At 44.3% G+C, this 25812-nt stretch overlaps 1 protein-coding gene across 3 annotated transcripts in view; it reads left to right on the top strand.

Annotated features, from left to right (window-relative positions):
- Positions 1–8101: 8101 nt before the first annotated feature.
- Positions 8102–25812, top strand: part of PANK3 (pantothenate kinase 3) — a 34489-nt gene continuing 16778 nt past the window's right edge. The window contains exons 1-5 of one of the 3 annotated variants that reach the window (XM_075900169.2): positions 8102–8237; positions 9061–9316; positions 21459–21811; positions 22801–23054; positions 25520–25696. In XM_075900169.2, the coding sequence (XP_075756284.1) occupies positions 9289–9316; positions 21459–21811; positions 22801–23054; positions 25520–25696 (812 nt within the window). In that variant the 5' untranslated portion in view covers positions 8102–8237; positions 9061–9288. Of the gene's footprint in view, positions 8238–8318; positions 9317–21458; positions 21812–22800; positions 23055–25519; positions 25697–25812 lie in introns of those variants that run through there. The other 2 variants (XM_075900168.2, XM_006115753.4) reach the window with 2 other exon arrangements.

Below are 25812 nucleotides of genomic sequence, written 5' to 3'. Positions count from 1 at the left end.
GTCCACACTGCAATGGCGTTATTTCAAAACAAAATTGAAATAATGGAGGGCATTTTCCGACGTTGGTAAACCTCATTCCACAAAGAATAATGCCACTTCCGAAAAAGCTCTTTTGGAAGAGGGTGTGTGTGGACACTCCACTGCTGCTATGTCGAAATAGCTCTTCACCAGGGCTATTCTAAAGTTATTCCTCCCCAGCACCTTCTGGGGCTCTAAATTGAGATAGTGCATCCACATTATGGGAGCCTGCCTTGGACTAATTTCGAGACTTCCCTGTAGTGCGGCTGCTCTATTTCAAATTAAGCTATTCCAGAAGATATTTTCCGGAATAGCTTTTTCTGAAATAAGCTTGCAGTGTAAATGTACTCTAAGGCTATGTCTAGACTGGCATGATTTTCCGGAAATGCTTTTAATGGAAAAGTTTTTCGTTAAAAGCATTTTCGGAAAAGAGTGTCTAGATTGGCACGGACGCTTTTCCGCAAAAGCACTTTTTGCAGAAAAGCGTCCGTGGCTAATCTAGACGTGCTTTTGCGTAAAAAAACCCCGATTGCCATTTTCGCGATCGGAGCTTTTTTGCACAAAACAAATCTCAGCTGTCTACACTGGCCCTTTTGCGCAAAAGTTTTGCACAAAAGGGACTTTTGCCCGAACAGGAGCAGCATAGTATTTCCACAAAAAGCACTGATTTCTTACAGTAGGAAGTCAGTGCTTTTGTGGAAATTCAAGCGGCCAGTGTAGACAGCTGGCAAGTTTTTCCAGAAAAGCGGCTGATTTTCCGGAAAAACTGGCCAGTCTAGACACAGCCTAAGTGACTTGATCAAAGATGGGCAGTGTAGAGGCGATGTTAATTGGAATTAAGACACAGACCATGCCCATTCCACAGAACATATCCCAACACAGCCCTCCTAGTGTAGAAGCAGGCATTATATACCGATAGTTTTTTCTGCCAGTGTAGGAAAACCACCATCAAAGAATAATGTTAGCTATGCTGAGAGAGGCACTCTTCCATTTGCATAGCTGCACCTACACTTCCTCAGCAGCAATATCTCTAAGGCCCTTGTGGATAAATCTCTGTAACATTTCCATATAAACCATGTATCAGTCTCACATAACTTTGTATTTGTTGGTTCTCGGTTCGGTAAAATGGCGGGAGTCCCAAAGGCTTAAGGCCAAATACCCAGTAAAATTAGCGAATGATGGCAAGACAAGTTTTATCAAAGAAGGAATGATTTATTAAACTAAACAACTTAAAATGAGCAACTACCCAATATTTGCCACAAAACAATTGAACCACAACAATTTTTAAAACTCTACCTATGATACAGCTAAGTCAAAGATATACACATTTCAAAAACTGTTTCTTTAACACTGACAATAGCAAAGGTAAAAGTTACCAGTAAGCAATATATTTTCTAACCTGTCTCTATTAAACCACTTAACAGTGAGGGTAAATTAAATACTTACAAACTCAGCAATGACAATAGCACAAAGACATACAAGGAATAGGACGGAGCGTGCTCGAGATTCGTACACCCCTTTTTAGATTCGGTGGGTGGGAGGCGCCTTTGGGTCCTAAGGCAGACTCTGATTCTGTCTTCCAATATTCAGGAGTCCTTCCTGAGTTTAGGGCTCAGGGGTTTTTATGTTATTGCCTATTACCATATTTGGTATTGTTTGTGCTCTGGGAGTGGCATGGGTGTGGACTGGGTGCGGTGCAATGCCCATATATGGTGTTGAGTGCTGGACTCTGACAAGCTCCATTTTATTGGTAGATAAGCCTTGTTGCTATCCATGTGACTGTTGAGGTTGCTGCGGTTCCCGGCTATGCACCCGAGGCCTGGCCAAGAGAACCCATACTTGACAAGAACACATATTCCTGTGCATCCAGAAATATAATTTATGCTATCATATGCCGAAAGTGTCCGTCTGCTATGTACATTGGACAAACATCTCAGACACTTCATCAAAGGATTAATGCCCACAAAACGGATATCGGACAAGATCACAAAGAAAAAACAGTTTCTTGCCATTTTAACCAGAAAGGACACTCTCTCAATCACTCTCTCTTAACCACCTGCATTCTGCTACAAAGACCTTTTACATCTGCACTTGAAAGGGAATCCTCTGAACTGTCATTCATGTTAAAATTCGACACTCTCCGAGAAGAAATGAACAAACACTCAAACTATCTTACCCATTACCAAGATAGCTTCCCCAATTATCACCTCTAATACCATTAGCTCACAAACATCCCACTCTCCCCACCTCTAATATCATCAATTCACAGACACTTACCTTCCTTCCTTACCCCCCCCCCCCCCCGCATCCCCCTCCTGTTCTGAAATGTGATTTGTCCTTTTCATATGTGTTCATTTTTTTAATTGTATCCTTTGGTATATATGGTTGTGACTATTTTCTTCCACTATTTGATCTGAGGAAGTGGGTCTGGCCCATGAAAGCTCATCATCTAATAAACCATCTTGTTAGTCTTTAAAGTGCTACATTGTCCTGCATTTTGCTCCATACTTGACAGTATTAAGAGAAACTTTATGTCTTTATATAGATTGATCTTGTATAGATCTTTGCTTCTTATAGGCCATAGAAACTCTGTATTAAGCCCTTTATGTTATAGGCCTTAGGGATAGGAAAATGTCTTTTTCTAGGAGTAAAATAGATCTCTCCCCTTTCATTTCCTGTTGAAATGAATGAGGTGTGAATGGAGAAGCCTTGAGAGATAAGCACCTCTAGCAGCATTTGCAAGGGTGGAGAGGGGCTGGGAGCCAGATTCAAAGACAACAAGACTTGTGAAGTGAGCTCACTGAAAAGAAGATTGGACATATAGATGACCTTGGGAGTCAAGCAGCAAGTGCCTGCCCTTGGAAGGACCCTCTTTGAAGCATTAAAAAAGGCGAGGTGATGACTAACTGGCTGAATGAGAGGGATAAATATGATAAATAAAGATCCCGGGTGCTTCTTTTAAGCACAACACCCTGCCAAATTCATGGTCCATTTTGGTCAATTTCACAGTCATGGGATTTTTAAAATAATTAATCTCATGACTTCAGCTAATTACATATAAAATTTCACTGTGAAAGAGGCAGCAAGATGGGGGGAGCAACTAATTGACTAGTGTGTCGACTATCTTATAAGCTTCTGTTTATCGGATAATCAACTAGTCGATTAGTTGCTTACATCCCTACAGCCTTGTAGCCAGACATGAACCCCGTCTTGCTTCCTCTCCCCCCCCCCCAGAGAGCAAGAGAAAGGCAGTCAGCCTTTGATGCCCTGGGAACGCAGGTGTGCTGCCTGTCCCTGACTCTACCATAAACAGAAACCAGACAGTAAATGGGCTAGCTGACAACCCGGGGCCTCCCATTGCCCTGATGGCTAGTACCAGTAATTGACACTCCTGCACTGTCCCAGGAGAGGAATCTTCGCCCATCACATACCAGAGGTGCCCATTGTCTGCATTTTCCCAGGTGTGAATTATGCTTTGCACCCTTCGTGGGAAACTTGGCATTCAAAGCCATTTTTCCTAATTGGCCACTTGAGACCAGGAAGAAGCCTACATGACCCAAGGGGTATAAAGAGGGTTTAGTAGCCCACCCCATTTGAACTCCAATCATCTACACCTGCTGGCAGGTATTGATTGTCTCCCAAGGTCTGTGGGACGCCCAACCTCGCCCTACTTCTTCCCAAGGGACTGAGAGAAAGACGCTGGCCACGCCAAGTCTGGAACGCAGGGGTGAGAATATATACCTGCTAGGTGTCTATTTTGCATGCATTTAATAAGAGCTCAGAGAACCAAAAGGGTTTCATGGTACCTGTAAGTGACTTATTAGTGTAATTTCTGTCCTGTCCTTTATAGTGGCTGTGTTATCTGTAACACAGTAGTAGCATTTAACAGCTAAGTTTACCCTGTAACAATAAACCTGTAACTGTTTAAGTTTTAACCTGACTCCTTCAGTTGCTGTAACAGAACCAAGCACAATTTAAAAGAACTTCAGCCGGTCATAAGGGATAGATATAGGAAGAGCTTGGGCGTTTGGATTGTGTCACTCCTAGGTGACAGATCCGTTGGGGCATCTCTCAGTCTTTCCTAGACTGCCTGCTGCAAAGGGATCCTATATTCTAGCAGCTAAAATCTGAGATGTAATAGGCTCTTCCTATAAACCCAGGGCATCTGTCAGCCTGTTGGCTGCCTTCTGCGACGGGACCCCCGGTCCTAGCAGTAAAGTCACGGACGTTTTTTTTCTCGGTAACACACACACACACACCACTCACTGCCCTGACTGTCGCCTGACATGCCTACACCAGGTGTTAGGTTGGGATAATTGCATCAGTTGGGGTGTGGATTACCCATATCCCTGAGCAATATAGTTATGCTGATGTAAGTTTGTAACGTACACCAGGCCTAGCTTGTGGGTTTTTTTTATTTTTTTAAACAAGTGCTGCTTAACTCACACTGGAAACTAGGGATTTTAAATTTAGTTTAATCAATTAGTTGACTAGTCAATGGATTTTCCATCAATTAGTGGGGGAGTCGCAGGGGGGTTAGCTCCTGGCCCAGGAGCTAACCCTGCTGCAGCTCTGCCTTTTAAAAGTATTAAGAGCCTGTTGACTTTTAATACACTTAAAAGGCTAAAGCACAGCAGGGGGGACCTAGCGCCAGCCAGGAATCAGCTTTCCCAGCTTGCGCCAGGTCCCCCGCACTGTGCTTCTGATTTTTAAAAGTATTAAGAGCTGAAAGGCTTTTAATACATTTAAAAAGCAGAGGCAGCATCTAAGACTGGGCACGAGCCGGGAATCAGCTGATTACTGGCTGGCACTGGGTCCTTCCTTCTGCGCTATAGCCTTTTAAATGTATTAAAAGTCAGCTGGTCCCCAATACCCCCTACCTGCCCTGACCCTCCCCCTCTCCCTCGCCTGCAAAGATGGGGCTACGGGAAACCGACTTTGAAGCCGGCTCCTCCCAGGACCGGCTCCTGATAGAGGCAGCAAGGGAGAGGAGGGGGAGTGACTAGTTGAGGGATTAGTCGACTGTCCAATAAGCTTTTGCTTATCCGATAGTCATCTAGTCACTTACATCCCTATTGGAAACATGATTACAAGAAATTTAGAATATTTTGCATGTCTGAAGAAATCTTTTTACTAGGTGTATTGACCACTAAAGAACTTGGCCACCACTAAAATGGCAAAAGCTAGAAATGGCTATTCTGTCTAGAGTAACAGAATTTAAAATTGATGAGGTGGGCAAGATAGTATCTTTTATTGGACCAACTTTTGTTTGCTAAGGAGACAATCTTTCATGCTACACAAAGTGATTCTTCAGATTTGAGGAAGTTATTCAGATCTGGCATATGCTCGAAAATTAGGTCAGTTTAGTGATCAGCAGTGTGAAAAATTCACATCCATGCCTGGTCTAGTTAAGTTGACCTAAATACCCATGTGGATAGCACTATGTGAGTGGAAGAATTATTCTGTCAACCTAGGGACAAACCTCTCTGAGAGGAGTATTATCTAGGCTTATGGAAGAATCCCCCGTCAGAGCCATCTCACCCATAGGATGGTGATGGGCAGCCCCCACCAGGATCAGGGCAGGCTGGGACATTACCTAGGGTCTGGATTGAAGGGGCAGTAGGGGTCACGCACCCCCTACACTCACCACAACAGAGGGAGCCAGACCAATCCAGCAGCCTGCTCCCCACTGCTGCCATCTCCCAGCCTGCTGAGCTCATCTTCACCACGGCAGCAGGAAGCAGAGTGACCTTGTCCCAGCTCCAAGGCTCTTTACTTCCTGCCCCTGCGGTGAAGCAGAGGGTAGCAGGCAAGGAGATAGGCAGTGAGGTGGAGCACAGCAGGCTGCCAAGCCCCTGCAGGGTTGCAGGGGCTGACCTCTGTTGCCACCCCAAACCAGACCCTCCCAGTAATCCAGTAAGCAGAGGAGGGGTGGGTGCAGGGCCTGCAGCAGAAGGATTGCCCCATACTCCCCTATAGGGATGTGAATGGATAACCAGCTGCCTGGTATGCATCACCCATTAAGCATCACTCTGTTAACTGATACCCAGGAACAGCCTGCTTGTGGTGGAAGGCTGCTCCAACCGAGCAGGGGTCAGGAGCTACTGCCCCCCTCCCATCTTATGTTTGATTCCTGCTACCAGCCACCCCACCCCAAGATCCTGCTTAATCAGTTAACTGAGGAATTTTAAGAGAAATAAGGGATCTTTCGGAAAAGGCTTTATTTTCCGAAAGATCCGTGTCTAGACTGGCGCTTTTTTCCGGCAAAGCTCAGGGCCGGAAAAAAGCGGCAGCCATGTTTATGCAAATGAAGCAGGGGGGATTTAAATCCTCACTTCATTTTCAATTGCGATGTGTCTAATTTACATCCCTTTTACGGAAAAGGGATGCATTCTAGACACAGCCTTAGTGTCTTTATTGTACTGCTATACTGTTTTAAGGGCAGACAAGCCCTCAGAGTGTCTCAGTTAAATATAAGGTAGAAAAGACTGTTAAACATAAGGCATCACATGTTATTAAGAGACCATTCAAGATGAAGTTGGCAATTAACATTTGTGAAATTATTGCACAAAGGAGGGTTAGTTACAGATTGTTGTAATGAGCAGGGCTCGCCAATTGGGAGGTGTCGTGCAAGTTTTCTTTAAGGATGAGGACTGAACAACTAGACATGGAACTATGGTTTTGCAGTGTTTGCCTCAGGTAAGAGAGGGTTATCTTTTTCTAATCTATTAGGCAAGCTCATTTGAGAGTGTAGGGATTGTCTGGCTTCAGCTGTCAGAGCAGCTGACACATTTGGTGAAATAGGGAATGAGGGGAGGCAGACCCGCCTCAGTCTCTCTCAGCTGCTGTGGGCTGCAGCTATACAACTGTCAACTATGCACATAGCAGCAACATCCTGAGTAGGATGTACTACAAATAGGGGCACTGGGCATTTTACGTATCCTACACAATATATAATCAATTAGTAAATATTATTAGAACAACCAACTCTTGCTTTGCTATAAAATGGGCTTAGTAAGAACAATTGATGAGAAGGAACAGGCAGGATTGACCCACAAGCCCTGCTCAATATAATTAGAAATAGGCCTTTCATGCCAGCAACCTAGTGCAAGGCGTTCCATTGCGTTGTAAGAAAAGGAACCATGACCTGGTACTGTAGGTAGCATATGAATGAAGTGTAAGTGAACTAGGCTTTATTATTGTATTATAGCAGATGTTCTATTAATTGCTTTTGCACGGTATTCATTGCTTTAGAATGTATTGACTTTAAGGTTTAAAGTGTATAATAATTGTTTTTCAAGCTTGTAAAACTTAAAACAAGGGTATTAACTGCTTAAAGCTGGCAATAAACAAGACAGTGGTGAAGTAGCCCTGGAGTGTCCTGGTTTTCCTTGGATGTAAAATAAATCAAATCGCACGCTAATCCGCACAACAAACTGGCTACCTGTTGGGCCCTGGGGATGTTACAGGGCCACAGCCACGTGCTGGTTGGGCTGCAGGCAGCCTACGGGCTGGGGGGCTGCACCGACATTGCATGGACGCAATAACTAGCGCGTGAATCTACGGCTGCTTCAGGAGATGGTGCCAAACCGCCGGGGACAGGCTCTTCCGCGGGCAGGAGAGTAGCGACGACAGAGGGAAGGCAGCGTGTATGGGCCTAGCCCTGTGGGGGGGCAGGAGAGCCCAGCTAGGCGGGAAGGCAGCAGGCACACACAGCCCAGCTCCTGGGAGGGCAGCGCGCCTCTGCCCCCCCCCTTCGATTCACTCTCTTAAAGGGGCAGCGGCGCTTCGCCTCAGTGCCTCGCTAGCTCCCCTCAGCCGCACTACGCCGGAAGTGCCTCAACCCTCAAGTGCGGGCGAGGGGCGCCACCGGAAATGCCTGACCACTCACAGGCGGGCGGGGGGGGGGCGCCACCGGAAATGCCTGACCACTCACAGGCGGGCGGGGGGGGGCGCCACCGGAAATGCCTGACCACTCACAGGCGGGCGGGGGGGGGCGCCACCGGAAATGCCTGACCACTCACAGGCGGGCGGGGTGGGGCGCCACCGGAAATGTCTGACCACTCACGGGCGGGCGGGCGGGCGGGGGGGGGGCCCACCGGAAATGCCTGACACCAGCCTGAGGAGAGAGGCCAATGAGCGGAGGGAAGCGGTGAATGGGAAGGGGGAGCTGGAGGAGAAGGGAAGCAGCGGCCTGTGATTGGCCGGGGGCGGGTGAGGTGAGCGGCCTCATTTTCATTCTCAGGGGAGGGGGAAGCCCGGACCGCGCTGCATTGTGGGAGCCGTAGGCAATGCCCCGTCGCTCGCCGCCCTGCCTCTCCCGTACCACTCGCGCGGGCCATGCTGGGAGCTGTAGGACGAGAACGCTCCTAGGCGCCCAACAGGCTGCGGCTCCCGTCATTCCTTGCGTGGGACCCCGCGACGGGGCGGAGGGCAGCGCTGCGGCAGCGGCGATCGAGGCAGGCGGGCGGGCTCGGCGCTGAGGAGCCGCTTAGCCTCTCTCTCTCCCCCGCCCCGTCGTGCGGAGCCCTAGAGCGGCAGCGGCTCCCCGGCGCCGGCCGCCATCTTGTGCTGGTGCGGAGCCCCGTGAGGCGCCCCGGGCCGCCCTTCTTCTCCCAGCCGCTTGGGCCTTGCCTGGGCCTCAGGGCCCCGCCGCGCCAGAGCAGCCCCGAGAGAGCGGCGTCCCCTCCTCTCCGCCGCAGGCTGCCGCTCGCGCCAGCCGCCCCTCGGCGGGTGCTGCGAGCAGGGGCAACCCCTCTACCCCCCCCCCCCTTAGCCTAGCGCCGCCGCCCCTGCAACGAACGAGCAGCCGAGCGGGCAGCCGTGTCCACCTCGCCCCTGACACCCCCCTCCCGGCCGGGAAATGATGCCACCGTCCCCTAGACGAGGCGGGTCCTCCTAACGGAGCCGTGCCCGGCCACCAGGGGCCAGGTCCTTGCCTCTTCCTCCCCCCACCCTGACCGGAGACATCACTTCCTACCCCTGCGCTCGTGCCTCTTCTCCTAAACTAGACAAACGTGTCGGGTGCTGTTGCTACCCCAGGCCGCCACCAGACGGGCAGACGCCCACTGGCTCGGAACTGCTGCTGCTCTGCTACCCACGAGCCCGACGCTCCGGATCAGGAGATCAGAGACCCAGCCCTGACAAACTGCTGACACTTCCCGCCCCGTCAGGAGATCGAAAGAGACCCAGCCCGAGGTACTGCTCCTGCTCCTCGCACCCATCGATATCAAGAGGAAAGCTACCAAGAGCTGCTACAACTGCGAAGAAATGAAGATCAAGGATGCCAAGAAACCATGTAAGCTTGAGTGTAATTACACACACATATTTTGCTTTTTTTAGATTAGAAAGAGATTTATTTTCCATTTGTGGGGTGGGATGGAAAAATTGATGTAAAATCGTGTTCCCTTAAAATTGATATGGCTTATAAGTGCAGAAGTTTTCTAAGATATATGAATCTATCCAGCTCTTGACTGGCTGTTCTAGAAAATCAGTTGAGCTCTGAAATAATGTTTCTTTAGCAACAAGGGTTAATAATACTTTTAGATATGTGGGAGACTGGTGGGGGGAGCTACATAAGTAGTTCAGATAATGAAATGTTTCTCATGGAAGGGCTTTTGACAGGTGGAAGGAAGAGCAGGCATGCTATGAGGGGTATGGGACTTCTTCTGTGTAATCTAATGGTTTCATCAGTGCATCCAAGTTGTCAAGTAATCAATCCCATGTCACTGGCTAGACAGTTACTAGGATAATTCTTGTGCCTTCTAAAGCTTCTTAAATATGAGTGGGTTGGAAAGATGTAGAGGGGTAACCATACTTTACAAAATAAATTAGTGTTATAGGGTGATTTTTGTTACTTTAAGTAGGCTCTTTCACAAGGAGTGTTAGTGATATTTCTTTCTGTTACTACTATTTGTATTATTGTTTATTGTGGTAGCACCTCCAGGCCACAGTTGCTATTATGTTAGATACTAGACATACAGGATAAAGGAAAAAATAGTATTTGCCCCACAAAACTGTATAGGCTTTTGAATAGCACTCCTCAAGATAGCATATGAATTTGTGAGGTATAGGTGAGTACTACTATTTCCATATTACAAATGAACAACTGAAGTACCGAGAAGATTGCCCAGAGCCTGACCTTTCGTGAAGTTCATTCACTTATTTACAGTTGCCATCTGAATTTTTTTCCTAGAAAAGCTTAATGTTTGAAAAATTACATAGTAAATGTCAGCACCCTATTACTTGAACAGCCATGTGTTAAAACACCATTGAGCGTGCACATTGTGGAAGAAATATTAGTTAGGCTGTAGAAGGGACTATAAACCTATATTTTGTTCAGTTATGAAAAATAGTTGTACTATAATCTCTTCTAATGCGTCACATAAATGTTAAGTACTCCATATTGTAGAGTGTTGAAAACACTGAGTTACATCAGTGGAAACTACAGTTGCTGAGTACACTGCAGAATTGTTCTCAAGTAAACAGTACATCTGGCCCATGAAAGCTCATCATCTAATAAACCATCTTGTTAGTCTTTAAAGTGCTACATTGTCCTGCATTTTGCTTCAGCTACCCCAGACTAACACGGCTACATTTCTATCACTAGTACATTAGTAGTGGTTTTAGAAAATGTCTTCTCAAGAATATTTTCTTCTATGCTGTTTCCAAATAAACAATTTTAAGTGCTCTCACTAGTAGGACTTGTCACTAACAATTGAAACTGCTTGAACATAAGAATTAACAATTTTAGGTCTGTAACATCAATGCTCATAAGCATTTAATGAATAAATATTAAGTTTTACCCTAAGTTATTCTTAATTTTGTAACATAACTAGTGAATTTATTAGCTCTCATGGCCATAAGGCAAAAAACCACAGTGATAGTCCAAGCTGTTTTTTTTCTTTGATACACTTTTTTAACAAATCCTATATATTTTTATGTATAAAATGTGTCACTTCAGTTGCAGATACCAGAACAGGGAACAATAGTTTCTGATTTATTTTTTTAAGGGGGCATGGGAATCATTCTGCATCCTTAATTCATATGAGTTCTCTCATTGAAATCAATGGAACAGCTATTAGGTGTAAGGAGTAGGTACATGAATTATGGCTTGAGAATTGGGCCAATAGTATCAAATTTATCCAAATTTATAACTAGACAGTAAGTATCAGTTTTCAGTTAATAAGGGGGGAGGGAATTATGTAAATTCATAGCTATATGTTTTAACTAGCAAATAGTTTGGGGCAGGGGAAGAAACATCAGCCTTGCTTACAAAAGGAAATGTGCCTGTTGCTAACAGATATCAGTAGTGACTATAAGCAAAATGCAGTTAAAAAGCATTAAGTGTTTGCAAGTGTAAACCGGATGAAATAATGTTCAATAGAACTGAACAAAGCATGATTTCAAAATGTAAATTTCCTAGTGTAAATGAGGCTATAATACAGTATTGGCACCCGAGTTAGTAGTCTGTAGCTTTCACAATGATGTTATATTAGGGATATAAGAGAGTAGTCCATTATCTGATAAGCCTAGGGCTTACTGGGTATTTGAGTCAACTATCACTCCCTCTTCCCCAAGCAAGGGGGGCATGGAAGCAAGAGATGGTCCTGAGGAGAGTCAGCTTTTTTTAAAAGCAGGCTCCCCACAATAGTGTCCACAGTGTCACCTGCTCCCCCATCCTGCACTACTGCCTCTGATAGGAAGCAGGGGAGGCTGCTGCGAAGCAGCCCCTGTCTGCAGGATCCCAGCTCTCTGCAGGATCCCAGCTCCCTGCTGGGACTCCCTGCAGACAGGGGCTGATAGACCCCCTGCTCAGTCCTGGCTCACGCTGGGCTTGAGAGCTATCCCCACTGAAGCTCTGTATTTTAAATGTAGTAAGAGTTGCCTGGCTTCTACTACATTTGAAATGCAGAGCCACAGCAGGGGTAGTCTGCAGCCTGGCTTCTACTATATTTGAAATGCAGAGCTAAAGCAGGGGTAGCTCCCAGACCTGGCACGAGCCTGGACTGAGCCAGGCTTACTTAGTCCTGACTCGTGCTGGGTCTGGGACTTAACCCCACTGTGCCTCTGCAGTTCAAATGTAGTAGGAACCAGGTTGCCTGTGTATCTGGCTCTTACTACATTTAAATTGTAGAGACGCAGGAAGGGTAGTTCCTGGACCCTGTATGAGTCAGGACTGAGCAAGGCCTTCCCTTATCGACTAATTGTATAGTCAATAAAATTAGTGAATTATCTGCCTATACCTTATTTTATATGAATTCTAAGAATTGCCCACACTTGGCTTTTTTTTTTATTAAAACATTCTCATGCTTGTACTTAGAACAGTATCTTCACTTATGTTAGAAACAATTAAAGTAAGGCCCAGTTGCACGCAGAGACGATGGTAGTTTCTGATAGCATAATATCACTTTGAAAGCATTGTGAGATGACAGTCACCATGGAAGAGGGAAGTTGTTCATGAAAATCATTGCAGAAGAAATAATGTCCTTCAGCTTCTGCTAAAGAAGAAACTTTGAGCAATGAAGAATAATGTAAAAACATAACTAGTCCTAAAAATGTTTTACAAATTACATGTTGTATCACCTGTGCACAGCATGGAGAGCAGAAATGAATGTGTGGAGCAGTAGACAGGGACAGCTGTGTATGCTGGTGAATGTAGAGGTCAGGACTGGCCAATATACTCTTGACTATTTTGTACTGCTGTAGAGTGAAGTAACACAGTCGGTATTCTGGTGAATGAGGCTCTACAACTTAATTTAAAAAAAGAAAGAAAGGACACCCCCAAAAAAGAGTACCCAGCTTGTTTCTGAGTCGTGTATAAAAGTTTGTGCTTACAGGAAATCAGAACATGTTAACTTATAAAAATGCATGGTTAAAGTGCCCAAGAAAAACCTTAGCTCTGCATTGTACTGAAATCATGAAGTGGATGAGGGGAATTAGATGTATCTGTCCTATACAAACATATGCAATAATTATGTAATTATGGATGGTTTCACTATAGGGCAGAGTTACAGCCAAACAACCTTATGTTTGGATTTCATAAACTGCATATTTCCCTACCTTAAACTTAACCTCAACTTTGTATTTTCTATGTTTGTATTTTTGTTTGAGGAATAGTCGCTATAACTTTTTTTATTTTTAAAATAATGTTAGGTATTCAGTTTTAATTACACATTAATTTTGTATTTTTAATCATGGGTTTCTGTCATTTACAATGTTTATTTTTATTTTTATTTATCTTGTGGTAGAATCTATAAATCTGTCAGGTATGGCTTAGGGATGTTAAATTTAGGTTAATTAATTGAATAGTCGATGGGATTTCAGTTGACTTTGATTAGTCTGTAAGGGAGCCTCCATCTTTGAGTTGTAACAAGTGCCCCTTTGGGCTCTTGCTACAGTTCAAAAGCAGAAGCACCACTGGGAGTGCGGTGCCATCACGGGACTGCTGGGGCTCTTGTACATTTCAAAAGCAGAATTGCAGCATGAGTGGTGTGGAAGCAGGGAAAGGAAAAACGGGGATATGTGTGCAGCCATCTCAGGTTTGTTAGCAATAGAGCAAAAGACAGGCTAACCCTTTCCCTAAATCACACAAGAGTGATAAGGAACACTTTCTTCGCCTTGCTTTAGAGATAAGGATGAAATGCTGACTTAGGCAGGAACCTTGAGATAAGGAAGAATCTGTATAAACAAGGAGACATATCAACGGCTAATGGTTATGTAATGGGAGAGTACATATACTTGTCTTTTACTGCTAGATCTGCTTAGGAAGATTTTAATTGTATCCTTTGGTATATATGGTTGTGACTACTTTCTTCCACTATTTGATCTGAGGAAGTGGGTCTGGCCCACGAAAGCTCATCATCTAATAAACCATCTTGTTAGTCTTTAAAAGTGCTACATTGTCCTGCATTTTGCTTCAACTACCCCAGACTAACACGGCTACATTTCTATCACTATGATAACCTTATGCTTATTGGATAGTCAACTAGTTGCTTACATCCCTAGTATGCTTACGTCCCTGAACATAATAAACAAGTTATAGGATGGCAGAAATAAGGAGTGAAAGAGGGATATAGCTAATCCAAACTAAAATGTAACTTATTGATATAATGAGCCTAAATAGTAACAGTAATTATAACTTGGCATTTGCCTAGTGATTGTTATATATAGCAACTTTTCTTAACCACAGAAGAGGTGACATTTGGAGGTATTTGAAAGAAGGTATGGTAGTTGCTTTACAGATTTTGACAGCTTTCTTAATGTCTCTGGGGCAGTATGAGAGGGCATGTGAAGGTGTTTGTGGGGCAGTCACTTTCTGTAAATTATTGGCTGAATTTTCTGTATCTGATGTTAACTAAGATAACTAGATTATCATGACATTCTTAATCACAACTGACTCATTTGACTGAAAAGCTTGTAAAGAATGAAAGGAGCTTATTTTTTATTTATTTATATAAGAAGAAAGTATTTCTTGATAGCAATTATTAATTCTGTTTAATCACGAAATCACAGGAGAAATAATTTGAACAAGACTGAATACTTGGAAAGACTGATGAAATAGTCAGTGTTGTAGAGATGCCACTGCTCACCTACCCCTGTGCAGTCAGCAGTCTAGGTGGGAGTCAAGACGCAGCACACAGTCACCCCTCCGCCCCCCCTCACCCCAGGACAAGCAGAACAAACTCCCCACCTCACTCCAAGGCCAGCATCCACCCACTCCCTCTTCCCCCACCTACCCCATGCAGTCAAACCCTTATCCCCCTTCCCTTCCCAGCCCAGAATATTTGAGGAGAGTGCTGGGTATCTGCCTCTTTCTTTCCTCGCGTGGATGGGATTTTCCAAACTCGCCTCCCCTCTGACTCCTCGCCAACCAATTACTTCCACCTTCCTCTCCCCAAACTCCCCTATCCTACAACTCTCCTCCCCAGCCAGTTATTTTCTCCTTCCCTCCTCCTTATCTCCCCTCCCTGTCTGCTCTCAGAGCTCCTCCATTTCAAGCAGGCAGCTTCTTTTGAAGCTGCTGCTCAGTGAGATGCTCCTCCGCCTAAGGGTCAGCTGAGCTCCCTGCCTGCACTGGAGCTCTGACCCCTCTGTGCAGGGCTCATTAAAGGGCTGTGCAGCCTACAGGGAACTTAGCTCAGGTTCCTAATAAGGAGTGGTGAGTGGGCTGCGGTCTCTGCGCTGGGAGAGTCTTTCCGAGAGTAGCACCACTGGTGGGTGCCAGGGTGGTGCACGTACAAACAAATGCACTTGACCTCAATATTGGTGCACAAGTCAAATTTACTCCACTCATAGATGGGAAATCTTGGCAGGCACACTGGATATAGTACAGGTGTTTTGTAAAGTGGTCTTACATTGTTAGTTAAATGAAACTGAAATTTTCATGCACGTGCATGAAATTTTGCATTTCACATTTAAAATGTTAAGTTCCTGCTGTATAAGTATGATTTTATATAGGTATCGTTTCCTGATATTTGCAAAGTACTTGCCGACCTTTCTTTGTGAGGGAGATCTTACCTGAACATTGCCTGTCTTTCTGATGCTCTTATGAAATCCAACATCCGAGAATATTACAAGAATTAAAAGGCAAGGCATTGTTTTTAGGCAGCTCTGTGTAGTCTGAGCCCTAATCTCATGGACTAAGAACAGCTTGTTTTCTCTTTTCTGTAAACTGCTTCCAGTGTATTAGGCCCTTGAAAGTGGGGGAGATGTCTTGGAAGGACAAGTACAAGATATATTCTGTGAGGATGAAGGCGGAAATCTGTATCTTATTTAAGTCTCCTGGGAAGACTAGAAAAATCAGAAAAGGAAATTAAAAGAAGGGTCTTCTTCCCCCACCAGAACTTAGTGTGTGAGCTCTCCCCAGCCACACACAGTTATACAGCCATCATGCTTCCAGCATGGTGTTGAGCAATGTTCCCTCTCTTTTTTCCATCCATGTGTGGAATAAATTTTGTTCTATGCACCAAGGCAACTGTAGATGCACACCACCAGTAGAACACATGTTTCTGGCTGTGGGTGCTCTGGTAATCAGCTGGGCCGCACCAAATCTCTCTTGGCGGCCACCCAAGCGCTCAGCTGAGAGGGAACACTGGTGTTGAGGTGTTGTTCTTAGTCAGCTTAGTTTTTTCCTTGTTCTTGAGGTCATACTACCATCATTCTGTCCCCAGCCTGCTCAGCCAAGCGAAAAGTTATGGCCCGTGCTAAATGTGAAAAGGACCTACAAGGACATCCTATGACTGACCAAGTCCAAAGCATAGTATGTGCCGTATCAACTGATCAAAGACAAGAAGACCTCAAAATTAACTCCCTTGATGTATCATGTGGAACATCCACAAAGGCTCTAAGGTGAAAATAAACTGTATCACAGAACATGCCATGATTCAGAGATACAACAGCATCTTAATTAGAGAGGTCATACACTGTAAAAGGAAACAGACATGTTGGTTAATAGTTACTTGTGTATGGCCTTGAATTCTACAAACTGGATGTGAAATCTTCAGCTCGTGTCACAACTGTTCAGGAGGTGGTGATGCAAGTAGGACGTAGTGTCCAGAAGAGGTTAAGCAAACACTTAACCCATAAACATGCCAGTAGGATCTCACTGTGTGTGCAGATCAATGAAAAGGAAACTTATATGTGCTTACCTATATTTCACTTCATGTAATAAAGATCCATATATTGAACCCAGTTTAGGCAACTTCAACTGAGTGAAGGATTCTAGAATGTGAACTGGCATTTTTGCATCTTAAATGCAGCAAAACCATCTCCAGAAATCTCTGTATACTAAGGGTGCAAATAAAAGAAATTTGAAGACAAAAAAAAAGTTAAAACCTGTTGACCAGACCTAGCCAAACTATGTTCTAGTTTATCTGCTGAGGTTGAATAGACTACTATAGCAGAAGCAAAGACTGATCAGTCTAAGGTCTGTAATTTGGTGCCATGAATACCCTCCTTTCAGTGCTGAGTAGTTAGCCTCCAAAGAGAGCTATATTAAATAGAACTGGCTTAAAAATACATTCCAAGTTGAAAATTAGAAGTTTTTCATCTTGAGCAGGCTTTCGCTGTTTCTCAAAGATTTTGTTGTTGGGTTTTTTGTTTTGTGCCTGTTTTTATTGGGTATCCATGAAGCATAAACTACTTGTTGTAATCCGATTAAAGTTTCAAAAACTTTGGGAAGTGTCTAATTTCAATAATGAGTCTCCTGTCTCTCTCCATAAATCTTAAAACATTAACAGCAGAAATCAGGAGTATCTGCTATAAAGATGCAGGGAGTTTCACAATTATTGGGGTAACTAACAAGCAAAAGAATATGTCCTAATTACATAATACCACCTTAGACCAGAAAGGATCTTTTGTACTTTATGTAATGCTCAGGATTTTTTACAAAGTCCCAATTACATTTATTACTGAATGGATTAAAACAACTAAGGACCCTTTCTGGTTGATTGGGTAAATATAACTTTGTCTTTCTTTCTCATGACACAGTTAACTTGAAAGTTTTCATTAAATGTGAAATTGCTTAATAAATCTTAACTCTGTCAGAGGCAGCAGTGCAGAGTGCTGGCAGTGCGGATTGGGTGCTTGTGGGAAACTAGCTGAAAAGCTGGCTCCCTATGGGCACCCACCTACTTCAACCCCCCTGCTTCTGTACAGAGGCAGCAAGGGGAGGGGTGTGTATGTAGTCGATAGGATTAACCAATAAAGCCAGGCTTATTGGTTAATCATTTACACGACTATACGCTAACATCCCTAAACTTGATAGCTGAATTGCTGAGTGGAGATGCTTACTGATTAGCACATTGAAACAAAGTTTGAATTTATGAACTATTTTAAACAAATTGAATAATATAAGATGATAAATTTTCAGAGAGATTAATACTACAGAAATCATTGCTATATTAACACTAACAATTGCGGTATAGTGAAATATTACCTATACTTAAAAATATGGTGCTACTTCTCTGACAAAGGCCCAACAAAAATTCAGCTTCCCAGAGTAAAATTACTTATTCATCTTCTCTGTGGGAGGTTTGGGGAGGCAAGATATCACTTCTCCTCATGTCCAGCAGTTTATAGCAGTGGTAGGCAACCTGCAGCCCATTGGGGTCTACGTGTAGCTCGTGAGACATTTAGTTTACCATTGCTCAAAAACAGAGCTGCCAGATTCTGCTGGCTTTCATCCACATACTTTTTTTTTTTACTACCAGTGTTACAAAAGTGACATGCACTTAAAGCAAGGTCACATGGAGTGAGGCACATGCTGATTGCACACAACATTGTTAGAGCCCGTGCGCTTCCTCTGCATCCGATCAGAGTGCTGCTATGGGTCATTTGGTCACCTTCAAATTCTAGGAAAACTCTCCTATCTGGAGATACCATCTTGGTTACAACAATCTTGTGGCCCACTGAGATGGAGGGTGACTAATGTGGCACACTCACTAGCCTAGGTTACTCCTCACTGGTTTATAGGAACTTTCTAATTCCAAGTATAAGTAATACCTACCTGTGTTTTGGTTGGTGTGTTCCTGTCTTGTATGTACCCTAATATCCGGTAGTTTTCTGTTCTAGTGTTCCATTTTTGCAGATCTACAGCTACAGTTAAGTTCCTTTTCCCTTCCATGTTTTACATGGATGGCCATTAAAACATGCTATTAATGATCTTATGCACATGTCAAAGCTTGCTTCAAGATATTTAATAGTATTTTATAGTATCTAGTCAGTTCTCTTCCCTATCACCACCACTACTAATCTGATACAATTTGGAATTAAATTTTGGACAAGTTGGATTTTTTTTTCATGGAATCATGCACCATTTTCCTTATAAACTGGATCTGAATTGAGTTTAAGATCAAAAGACTGTCCAGAGAAGCTTTGGAAAAATAAGTTACCAATTGTCCCAGTCAGCTTCTACTTGGAGAGGTAAATCATCATGTGATATTCCGAGTTTGGTATTCAGAAAGTCCAGTTGGGAACTTAGATGTTTCTAAAAACAGAAAATTATTGTATGGTATCGAGTGAGATCTGAGATGTGCTGAGAAATATGTTGCAATGAGCATATAAAGATTTGTAGAAGAGTTATGTATTGTGAAATTGAAGAAGGTTTTGCTTTGAAGCATCATGAACATTTTTCAGAAAGGACTGTGATGGCAGTTTATCATCATAAAATAATATATAAGCAGCAGCTCCAGTAACAGCTGCTGAAGAGAGGATGGTAGATCTGGAGAATTTATACATATACATGTCAGAGGTAGGGAGAGTAGGAAATGTTAAGTTAACTGTTAAAAATTTCAAAAAGTAGTAATACAGTGGAACAAGCTATTTTAGGAGTTGGTGGAATAGTCATCTTCAGACATACCTTGGGCTAGATTAGAAATCTCTTTATTGGTGATTTAGAGAGAACATCATCTCTGACACAATAAATGAGAATATACTTGATGAAATTACTCAGTCCTCTCCAGAAGACACAGTTCTGAATACTGATTTTTTTTTTTCACTTGATGCTTGCATATGCCAATTGTGAGCTTGACCTATTGTATAGCATAGGCTTCTGTTTTTGTCCACTGTCACTCCAAATATCTGGAGAGAAGGAAATGTAATTGAGACACAATACCAGTACAGGTAGGACCTCTTTGGTCCAGCAACATCTCTGGTTAGGTAGGACCATGGATGTTGTTGGACTGGAGAGCATTGGCAGCCAGGAGGGGAGACCAGTGGACCGAGGCTGCTAGCCCCCCTGAGAGAGCCTGGCAGCCAGCAGCAGGAAGCCAGAATTGATTTCCCCTGGTGCAGCAAACTCCTCATTGGGTGCCAGACTTGGGAGGCCCAACATGTATTTCAGTAACAGTGAAGAGAAAGGTATGGAAACACTAGCTGGAACTCAAATTCAGTAAAATTCCGTATCTTGCATGCTTGGCACTAGCCATCTGTAGTTTCGTCAGAAATCAATGGAAGGGTGTCTGTTTAGCAGAGATGTCAACATGTAGATGACTACACGATTAACCAATAAGCCTGTGCCTACCGGTTAATCTTGTCAACTACATGCATTCCTGACACTGCTGCCTCTTCCCTCCACCCACCACTACTCTGCTGCCTCTGTCGGAGGAAGCAGCGCAGGTGTGGGGAGGGGACAGGGGAATTTACTGCTTAACATCCCCTGCTAAGGATGTTAAATTGAGGTTAATTTACTAGTCGAGTAATTGATGGAATTTCCATCGACTAGTCGATAGGCACTTCCACATTCCTCCTTTGAAATGTACAAGAGCCCCTACTGGGGCTCTTGTACATTTCAAAAGGAGGAATGCAGAACACCATATGCAGCCTGGGACCAGTGGCAAGTCTCGCTGACTCCCAGCTGCATGCGCATGCCAGCTTTGAAATGTACAAGAGTCCTCAGCAGGGGCTCTTGTGCATTTCAAAGTAGAAGCGCGCTCATGGAGCCCGGAGTCAGCTAGGGACTCCCTAGCTAACCCTGGATTCTGCAGAAATGCCTAGGCCTTTCAAAGGGGCAGTGCCACACAGCTGATCCCCAGTTCCGCTGTGAGGCACTGCCCTTTGAAGTAGCCCTCTTCCCTCTCCCCTTTGCTGCCTCTGTCTGATAGACAGCAAGGGGAGCGGGAGTCAACTGACTATCCAGTAAGCATTTGCTTATTGGATAGTCAACTAGTCTTTAACATCCTTAGCCACGCCTCCCCCCCCACCCATGGGGGTCATGGACGGGGGGGGAGGGGGAAGGGGTGCTGCTATCCCGCACTGCTGCCTCTATTATCAGAGGAAGCAACACAAGATAGCCAGTGGATCCGGTTTGAATGAGGAGTGCTTTTTTTAAACTGGCTCCTCTTGCAGACTGGCTCCTGCCTGCCATCCTGCACTGCTGCCTCTGATAGAAACTGTGCACTGCTGCCTCGGGCCCAGAGAATATCAAATAGTCATTTAGCCAATAATATTTTGATGCAGTTACATGAATATTTAATTACATACTGTCTAACATCTCTAATAATTAGTCTGCTTTGTTGCTAGGCCATGGCAGTCTATGTATTTAAAATCCTTTATTAATGTTAAAAAGTGAAGAATTTGTTTGGTATTCTGTTCTTGGAAAAATTATAGGTAAACTTCCTTTTTAAAAAGCTGTGTGGGGAGTAGTTAGTGGATTTGATTTATCTTAGACCATATGAAGTTGGGTGAAGGAAGGGAGTGGGAGTTTTATCCAGGTTCAGTAGTGTACGTTTTACAAAGATAATTTCAAAGGAGCAGCTAATAACTTCTCATTTTTTATCTGGTACAAAACTTTAAATTGTTCCTTTCTTTTGCATTGAAGTAAAGAAATGGTATTAATTATTTTCTAGTTCACAGAGCATTTGGTCTACATATTCTCAGTTTGTGATATATCATGTTTGCTTTTCAGCAATGTTTATGGAATACTTTTTCTATGTCCACAGCTTTTCCGTGGTTTGGAATGGACATTGGGGGTACGCTGGTGAAACTTGCATATTTCGAACCTATTGATATCACTGCAGAAGAGGAGCAGGAAGAAGTTGAAAGTTTAAAGAGCATCCGCAAATATTTGACTTCTAACATAGCCTATGGATCCACTGGCATTCGAGATGTCCACCTTGAATTGAAAGACTTGACAATTTTTGGCCGAAGGGGAAACTTGCACTTTATTCGATTTCCAACTCATGACTTGCCTACTTTTATACAAATGGGAAGAAACAAAAACTTCTCAACACTACATACGGTGCTTTGTGCCACTGGAGGTGGGGCTTATAAGTTTGAAGAAGATTTTCGCACAGTAGGTAGCCTACCTTCCCTAGTATTGTGGCCTTTGTGAAAAGGAACGTTACAACTGTTCAATCGGTAGCAGATGGGCATTGTCTTTTTGGACAGTCATTTCATGCCTTAGACATGCAAAGGCTAAATAATTACTCATTAAAAGCAGTAACCTCAAAAGCATTCTTTCTCACTTGTTCTATTGCTGTTAATATCAGGCTATATTTTTTTTTTTTTAAAAGGAAGGTGAGACTTGGCACTGTTACTATGGATCTGGATTAAAACTAATTAGCTTACATTAGTGAAATGAGTTGAGACATCTGGTCACTAAGTATAGTGCCTTTTTATATAAAATATTCTTTTTCTTTAACACTGTTTCTGTATTGGGACTATTTGAGATTAAGCATTTAGTGAATGGCTCACTTTGGATCTTTTGTCCAATGCAGCCTTTGATAATTGGCATGTGAGATGTTTCCTCCTAGTTTCTCTTCCCCACAGCAGTGTTGAAGGGTGCTATTCCACTTCTGTGGACTGTCAGTTCAGAGTGTCTAACCTAAAATGGTGGTGTTGAACTCCAACCCAATGAGCATCAGCAGGACAGCCTTTTTCAAGAACAAAAGATCTAAAGCAAAGTGTTACTTTGACCCCCTTCCTGACAAACGTAACCCAGTTTCTAGTTCAGATATTATTTCTGTCACAGGCTTTTTTACACTATTTCAAACTAGGCTTGTAAAGCAGTACTTGGTGTGCAGATTTTTTTTGTTGCATTGCAAATACTATGTTTTAAAAGGTTCCCAGACGTTGCTTGGACTCTCCTTGCAAAGAGTTCAAAAACATGAGTGCTTCAAATCTATAATAATCTCTCTAGCTAGTAATTAAATACCAATTAAATTATATCCTGTTTAATGAAAAGCTAACTTTGCCCATATTTAATAGTGTGCTGCTGGGCCAACTAAACATCCAGCATACTTAGTTCATGAACTGCTCATTTTTTCCTTTTCTTTTTCACAGATTGGAAACCTCCAGCTGCACAAATTGGATGAACTTGACTGCCTTGTCAAAGGCCTGTTGTATATAGATTCTGTTAGTTTCAATGGCCAGGCAGAGTGCTATTACTTCGAAAATGCCTCAGAACCTGAAAGATGCCAAAAGATGCCTTTTAATCTGGATGATCCATACCCATTACTGGTTGTAAACATTGGTTCAGGAGTTAGTATTTTAGCAGTCCATTCCAAAGACAGCTATAAGAGAGTGACTGGAACAAGGTAGTGATTTGAAATCTTAGATTATGATTCTTGTATGGAATAATGACCCCAATGTTTTCTTAAGCTTTCAAGTAAATTCTTTGCATGTCTTCTGTATATGATGAACTGATTCATGTCCTTTTAGTAGGAATGTTCGATATTATGTACTTCAGTAGTTGTGTAACTGCATGAAATGTTAGTGGTTACATGACTATTCGATAGTCCCCCAGGGTGGGGCTGGCAGCCAATATGCTCCTGGCCCCACTCCCAGAGAGTCCCCTGCTACTCTTCACTGCTGCTTCTGTATCAGATATGGCAGCATGGGGTGCCACGGGGGAGCTGGTCTACAAAGGGAGCTAGTTTAAAAACCAGCTACCCATGCAGACTGGCTGCCTGATGTCCCACGCTGCTGCCCTTGATACAGAGACAGCAGTGTGGGGTGGCAGCAGCACCTGTCCACAGAGGGTCTGAACTCCCTATGGACAGAGGCAGCAGCATTTGGAGGCGGGATGGGAGAGTAGGGGAGGCTGCCATGAAACAGTTCCTGTCCACAGCAGGCCCAGGCTCACTGCAGGCAGAAGCTGCTCCATGGGTTGCAAAGCAGTCTATGTCTGCAGGAGTTCAGGCCCATTGTATACAGAAGATGCTTCATGGCAGCCTCTCTTGCCCACCCCACCCCCCTGTGATAGAGATAGCAGTGCTGGGGGGGAAGATGGCTTTTAAGCTGGCTCCCCCCAGCACCGGCTCCTGCCTGCCCACCTCCTCGGTAGGAGGCAGCAAGGGGGGGGGGGGGGGGGGGACAGATGGGTCCATGGGAGCTGACATATACCCAGGGAGAGGGGCTGAGGGAGAGGAGAGGCGTGGATTCGGTGCTCGTGGGGAGCCAGCTTTTAAGTTAGCTTCTCCTGGGCACTGGCTCCTGCTCCCCCACCTCCCTTGTTGCCTCTGATGCAGAGGCAACAAGAGGGAGGTGGGGAGGGAAATGCTTGTAGAAATGCAAATTGTCTATGGGATGACATCCCTACCTGATAGTTTACAGTTAAAGCTGTTAGTAATTAATTTCCATGGCAATAATGAGGATAGTTAATGCTTTATCTGCTGTGGAGGTCTGCAACAGGAGATTGTCATTAATTTTTTTTATTAAATTGCATTACTAGAAAATTTACTTGGCCAGGGGGGTGGGTGTTTGAGAGGGATGAGCTCTGGGCAGGTGAGGAGGGGCTCAGGGCAAAGGGCTAGTAATGTGGGGGGCATGCAGGACTTAGGGTTGGGGGGGCGAAAGGGACTCAGAAGAGGTCTAGGGGGGCAGGAGCTGATGGGGGTTCGTGCTGGCCAGGCGGCAGTTTCCCGGCATTGGCTGAGGAGGAGGCTGGCCATAGCAGGGGCTTGGCAGCTGCTTCTCTTCACTCCTGCCCCTGGTGCCCCAATGGGGTTGTAGCTGTACCTCTCCCTATCTCTGGCCCCTTGCTGCCAGCCCTATGATCATTACACAATGTAGCTGTCCCTTCTGTCAGCCCTCTCCCTTTCTGTGTTAAGAAAAACAATCCCATTCCAGGCACAACCAAACAAATAGCTTGCTTTAACTTAGGATAAGAGGGAGCTATATACTGGGGATGTAAAATCCACGTTAATCTAACTTTTGACAGGTTAACTGATTGACCTAAAGTTTAACTGGTTAACATAGCAGGATCTGAGGTGGGGACTGCTCCAACCAGCTGCAGTAGCCCCAGGCTGCAGGGCTTCTGCCTCCAACCCCATGCTAGGGCTGTCACTGGCTCCTACCACCGCCAGAGCAGCTCCTGTCCACGGTGGGCCTGGGCTCCCTATAGACTGAGACTTTTCCTGCCTGCAGTGCATCTGACCAGAGGCTGTTCCGGACACTGAAGCAACCCCTGACCGCAGCAGACCTCTTGCTGGGCTGGAGCAGTCCACTGCCTGCGTCAGACAGGGATCTGCTCCAACTCTGCACCGGTTACCAGTTAACTGGAACTGGTAAGCATTACCATTTAGGGTGATGCTCACTGGTTAACTTTTCACATCCCTACTGCATACCAAATTTGGTGATCCTAGCTAGGGATGTTAAATATCGGCTCATTGAATAGTCTAGTAACCTCATGAATTTTTAATGGTTAGTTGACTATTCTATAGTCCCTATGGGTGGGACCGGCAGCCACTGTATCAGAGGCAACCGTGCAGGGTGCCAGGCAGAAGTTGGTCTACAAGAGGAGCCCGTTTAAAAGCCAGCTCCCTTTGTGGACCAGCTGCCTGTCACCCAGTGCTGCTGCCTCTGATAATTTGTGCATAGTTAAGCTGATGCCTTTGTAAACATTGTTGCCATGATTTACAGTTGATGGCTTTGCTAAGCAATACCAACCTCTGAGCAAGAAGGCAAACAGAACAGTATTTTTGTTGAAGGAATGCGTTTCTAGATTATTTTGTTTCACTGTATAAGAATGTAGTTTAAAGTCATTCTTTTCTTTCATTAGTTTAGGTGGAGGGACATTTCTGGGTTTATGCAGTTTGTTGACTGGCTGTGAAAGTTTTGAAGAAGCTCTTGAAATGGCATCCAAAGGGGACAGTACACATGCTGACAAGCTTGTCCGGGATATCTACGGAGGAGACTATGAGCGTTTTGGCTTGCCAGGATGGGCGGTAGCATCTAGGTAAGCAAGAGACTTGCTTATTAACTACTAGAAGATTTACCCAGCATCGTGTGGGTCCTTAACTCAATTTTTGGTTTTTGGAAAATAAAATGAACATTGAGTACAGATTTAAAAGA

The sequence above is a fragment of the Pelodiscus sinensis genome, chromosome 16, assembly GCF_052426305.1.
Source record: "Pelodiscus sinensis isolate ZL-2025 chromosome 16, ASM5242630v1, whole genome shotgun sequence".
NCBI classification, from domain to species: domain Eukaryota; kingdom Metazoa; phylum Chordata; order Testudines; family Trionychidae; genus Pelodiscus; species Pelodiscus sinensis.
This window is presented reverse-complemented; position numbering and strand designations above follow the sequence as displayed.